Source organism: Coffea arabica, chromosome 1c (genome assembly GCF_036785885.1).
Source record: "Coffea arabica cultivar ET-39 chromosome 1c, Coffea Arabica ET-39 HiFi, whole genome shotgun sequence".
Lineage (NCBI taxonomy): Eukaryota > Viridiplantae > Streptophyta > Magnoliopsida > Gentianales > Rubiaceae > Coffea > Coffea arabica.
Window position 1 is genome coordinate 912,674 of NC_092310.1, and position 5,392 is coordinate 918,065.

Below are 5,392 nucleotides of genomic sequence, written 5' to 3' on the forward strand. Positions count from 1 at the left end.
TCAGATTGTAGATTACCTTTCAATAAATACATCTAGAACTATGGGGTCTGAAGTTTGGAGTCCCTAATCTGTATATTGTGTAACTTGAAATGAATTTATGAATGGTGCATGCATATACACTATGGGGTCTGAAGTTGGAGTCCCTAATCTGTATATTGTGTACTCCCAGAAACCAAACTATCAATTACTACAAAGATTGCCCGCTCATTAAATCTAATTAGTGTATTGATATATACAACCTATCCAATGTTTGAAATACCACAGAAATGTTGAATCTCAAGTAGGCTATCAATACCACAAGATCCAAACAGGGCACACACATAAAACTACTAAACTTCCTTTAACTATAAACCCTTAGACATAAAGTTTTGATGATGAACCATGACCTTACAAGTTCAATTTGCAAATAGTTGGTCTAACCACCAAGCAGAACCAGATACTCAAGTTTAAATAAAGGACCTCCATCATATTGAATAATCAGACTCATCAGAATCGCTTCTGTCTGGCTCTCCACCAGCTGTCCCAGCCTCAGGCACGTCAGGCTTCTCTGGAGGCTTAGGTTCCACCTTCTTACTTGCATTACGAGCATTTTCCTCGCCATCTTCCTCATGCTCAACGGCCTCAACATGTAAGTTAGTCAAGGAATAACAACAATAAAATTATACACTATGAAGAAAATCTATGTGAGGAATGCACAGCTTCACAGTATCCATGAAATTCCACAATCCTCTCAAGTCACAACTGTAAATATCAAAAGAAGGCGGAATTCTGAATTCCTTCTTCAATTGATGCGCATGACCTCCCTGCTACATCTAACAGTGAAACGAACAAAACAAAGTATGAGATTGGACAAACAGCCAGAAGAATGAAAAGTTATCTTGACAAGTTAAGATTGTAATATGCAAGTACAACAACACGATCATCTGTGCTAGTATGAACTAAAGAAAATTTAATAAGTCGCTCAAGTCTCAATAAATCCATAAAAGCTGACTACTTCAAGTTCTGAAAGCCAGAATAACTGGAAGGATATCAATATTCTCCGCTGTTCCACCAGCCATAATATTCTGCAAATCTTTCTCAGCACGCCGGACCAGCTCGGGCTGCAAAATGACACACATGTATCACAACTAACTCAAATAAATACCAATTTAATATTAGCACACGATGTTTAACTTGTATACCTACCCATGCAGACATGTCTACAGATACAAAATATGTAATAGACACTTCATGCCTATGAACAAGACTACCTAGGGGCATGGGAAAAGCCATTACGTGGCACTATCTTACAAATTATTTTTTCCCATTGTAGGCTTTAATCAACTGTTGTTGCTTACTCTTAGAGAAATTTGAAAGGTAAGGTGATGGCATCAGATGGAAAACTCGTGCGATAGTCTCATCTTCTTCTGTCCCTTTCTTACACCCATTCCAACCATAATGTATCATTGTTTGTGTCTATGTCTTAGTTGTGCGCATTTTTGTGTGGGTGTCACAGAGAGAGAGAGAGAGAGAGAGAGAGGATACTGGAAGAAGAGACAGTTCACAAGGCCACATACATTTAGATCTGGTTCTCTGCGGAACCTTCGCCTTCGAGCATCCCTCATCGGAGGGGTAAGGCCATGTCTGTACTCCACCTCATCTGGAACACTGTCACCTTCCTCCTTCACCATAATCATCTGCAAGACATCACAAATTTTACAAAATTAAACTAGGAACTCTTCAGATGCCATGTATGTTACAAAGCAATAATTGGCAAGCTGACAGCATACTTGACCAATGTCTGCACTTTTAATCAGCACGCTATCATCATAGGTTTTGTATGACTCCACAATGCCAGGTAAATCCAAAAGAAATGCAGGGAAGTGATCGTTTCCTATTGAAAATGTGCCACTTCTCCCATCCTCTACAAAATATCAATCAAGCCCTCAAGAAGAAGAATGATGAAGAAAATAAAATTCATGTCAACCAACTATGTATTCAGGAGGACTTTTAAATGGTGGCAGTGTAACAAACAATAACATGTACAACCATAGTAACTCATGAAATTTCACAGAAATTCGTTAACTTTTGTCCACCAAGTCTAAAGTGGTCCAATTCTAATTTTTCATGCTGGCACAGTTGACAGAAAATGTTCATTAAGATGCAATTTCATCTGTTACATTCAGAATCTAGAATTTGTGTGATTTCCTGGACTGACATATAAACAATGTTTCAACCTCATTGTTCATGATTAGACAAAGTTGTGGATTCACTTGAATGCATTTTAAACATGTATAACCCTCCGTGAAGTTGAAAGACAATGATTCATCCCATGATATCAATCAACTCTGAATTAACCTTAGGGGCTGATTTGTTTCCATTTGGGAGTCAAAATTGGATGGGAGTGATATACTAGAGAATCAGCATTGGTGTTATCAAAGCCAACAAAGCATTTGATTGAAAATTTAGGAATTGGTTTGAAGCCTTTTTTCCCCCCTGAAAAGTTTCCTTTATGACTCCTATTTCTTAATTCTTTTACCATTTTTCTTCCTTGTCCCCTTTCCCAGTAGCAATGACCAGTCTGCCTTCCCCTACTCCCCACAAGTAGTGCGAGACTACCATCAGCAACCACCACAGCTATCTGAAGAGGCCAATTTTACACAATTCAACTCCTTTTTGTGAAAAACAATCAAAGAGAAGTCATTGAAAATCATATAAAAGAGACTAACAATAACGCCAAGGGTGAAGCATGCCTCTTCAACCTCCATACTACACAAAAAATAAACACCACTCAGCTCCCTAGACCTCCTACATCCATACAATTTCCAAAAGACTAAAAAAAAACTACAAACAAATAATCCAAGTCCCAAGATTGAATCACAACCCATGCTAGATCCACTGACATCCAAATATAACAAATTTATTTGTAGATATCAAAATGCTTCTTCCATTACATAAATTGAGAATCTACTGAACTGTTGCATCTTTTCAAGCAAAATATCAATGGTCACTACAGCAATGTCACAACTAGTGATGAGCCATGACCAGCGAAAAACAAAGAGCTAGAGCTAGCAGAAGAGGGGGAGGGAGAGAGAGAGATTACAGGGGCTGTGGGCATAAAGTGAGGAGTACAGATGGAAAAAGGATTTGTCTCACAGCCACAAGGATGACGGAAATTGGAAAATGCTGTTTTTCTGACTACCTTTTGTATTTTATCCATGTATTTTCTTTGTAAAAAATTAGTCTTTCGACATCAAGTATGGGAATAATTTTGAAATTGCCCCATTTGCATATGTCCAGGAAATGAAAGCAACATACCAATTCAGATAAAATCCTTCCAAGCACCAACAATATGCATCATTTAAATAAATACTTTCTAATTCCTTGGCTCATACTCCTTTACCAAATGAACCTCATATTGGTAATCTGATTACATTACTATTTCATCCTCCCAATATTGTCCCATAAAAACTGGTTGTGGGTTAAAGATTTGCATATTTGTAACCAGATTCTCATTTTAACATCTCTAACACAGATGAGATCTTCACTGAAAAGACATGAATCCTATTTCAATTGAACAGAGACTGTTTATGGCAGTTTAAGTTGCACATCATGTGTATTCGCTTTCCTGCTTCCCACTTTCCAAAAAGGTTTAGAAAAAATGGTCAAGGGCACACTTCAAACATAAGAACAAGATCCTAGAAGAACAACCACCGCTCCAGATCAGGTTTCTAGTTAAACATAAGACCATATACGTCTCTCTGTGTGTGTAGAGAGAGAGAGAGAGAGAGACGGAAAAGATATCATGCATCGTTCAAGAGAATCAGTGAGGCTAGGGATAGAAGAAAAAGAAGCCTAGTTGCGCCTCAATTTCTGAAGAGAAAGCGATATAACAGAGAACAGAGCCAAGAGTCAGAAGCAATTGGTGGCCGGGTGAATGTGCAGAGCAAGTTCCTTAATCTCCTAACTAGCAAATTTTTCCAAAGAGTTATAACTTGAGACCAATAGGAACAGAAGCAATTAAAAGAAGGTCCAACAATATCCTAACATACATTGCATTTGCCATTCTCTGATTTTCTGTAACCTTATCTACTAGGATGCTCAAGGACACTGATGAAAAAAAAGAAATCACCAAAAGCTCAAACAACTAAATTGGAAAGATTCATTATACACATTGTATAAAGGACGACTAAACCAAGTTTGAGGTAGATAAACAATCCCTTTTGAAGATACAAGTGGCAAATAAGTGACCATCTTTTAGATTAAAATGACTACTCAAATCATTGTTCAGCGAACCAATCAACCACGCTGTGAGTAAATTAAACAGTGCCAAACTAACATTGATGAACATCAGGGAACAATAGATCGAAATAAATTATAAAACACTACAAAACGAAGGAACAAGCAGCTCAACTGCACCAACATCAGCAGCGAGCAGAAACTATAAAAGCTCCAAAAGCATGATTGACATGCCTTAATCCGAACAAAGAAGAAGCATAACAATGTTCAGTAGATGTTCTATACAAACTAGTCAAACCAAATAATTAAATTGCACTTATTCCTAATCAAAATCCTTTCTTGACGCTTCTTATATAAACTCTCAATTGATGAACACAAATTTAAGAATAGAGATGGTAAAACACAAGTCGCTCACCGGAAAAGGTTAAATCCAAGGACTTGTCATCAGAAGACGAAGATGCGTTTTCGCTCAAGAGCCGGTCTATCCGTTCAGCTACCGAAGGTGGAAGTCGAAGTATAAATTGCTCTTCCATGCCTGCATACCCAACCAAAAAAAAGAAGGAAAAAATCAGCTATCGCAATTATTCGAATAGCTTATATTTGTGGCTCATTGTTCTTGATTTCTACCACAGCAAAGAAAAGGAAAAAAAAAAAAACAAGAAGAATTAGTGTAAAAGAACTGGTATCTGGATTCAGGCACCCGTTGGTCAGTTACCTGCAGAGAAGGATGGAGAAGAAATTTGGAGGAGAGGTATGAGAATTTAGAGGAGCAAGTGAAATTAGTAGTTCGTATTTCTAATTTGGAATAATATCATAAATCTCCCCTGAGGTTTACCTTAATATCACTTAGCACCTCTATATGTTTAAAAGTATCATTTACCTTTCTTACTTTTAAAGCTGTAAATGAGTTGAGTCGAATTGAATATCTTAAGTTTGAGCTTTATTCGTTAATCTAAGCGAACAAGGCTCATATTCATTCGATAGCGTCTGAGCTCTAAATGTATATTCGTATTCGACTCGTTAAGCAAAATTCTAACTCAAATTCGAGTTCGATCTTAACTCATTTATTATAAACGTGCCATTCGCGAACAATTAGGCCCATGTCCGCGGATGATTAAGCCTGGAATTAGGAATTAGGAATACAATATGAACCATAAATTTTGTGAAATGACAA

The 5,392-nt window shown here is 37.3% G+C and overlaps 1 protein-coding gene across 3 annotated transcripts; it reads right to left on the reverse strand.

The window, feature by feature from the left end:
- Positions 1-207: 207 nt before the first annotated feature.
- LOC113689062 (transcription initiation factor TFIID subunit 7-like) lies at positions 208-5,080 on the reverse strand. 3 transcript variants are annotated; one of them, XM_072073425.1, is made up of 6 exons: positions 4,934-5,080; positions 4,634-4,753; positions 1,770-1,903; positions 1,557-1,676; positions 1,029-1,100; positions 208-626 (listed from the first exon to the last, which is right to left on the reverse strand). In XM_072073425.1, the coding sequence occupies exons 2-6, from the start codon at positions 4,749-4,751 to the stop codon at positions 465-467; spliced, it is 606 nt and encodes a 201-aa protein (XP_071929526.1). In that variant the 5' UTR covers positions 4,752-4,753; positions 4,934-5,080; the 3' UTR covers positions 208-464. The 3 variants fall into 3 exon arrangements, with proteins under 3 accessions (XP_071929526.1, XP_071929743.1, XP_071929617.1); XM_072073642.1 differs by lacking the exon at positions 4,934-5,080 and adding an exon at positions 4,905-4,929; XM_072073516.1 differs by lacking the exon at positions 4,934-5,080 and adding an exon at positions 4,899-4,923.
- Positions 5,081-5,392: the final 312 nt, after the last annotated feature.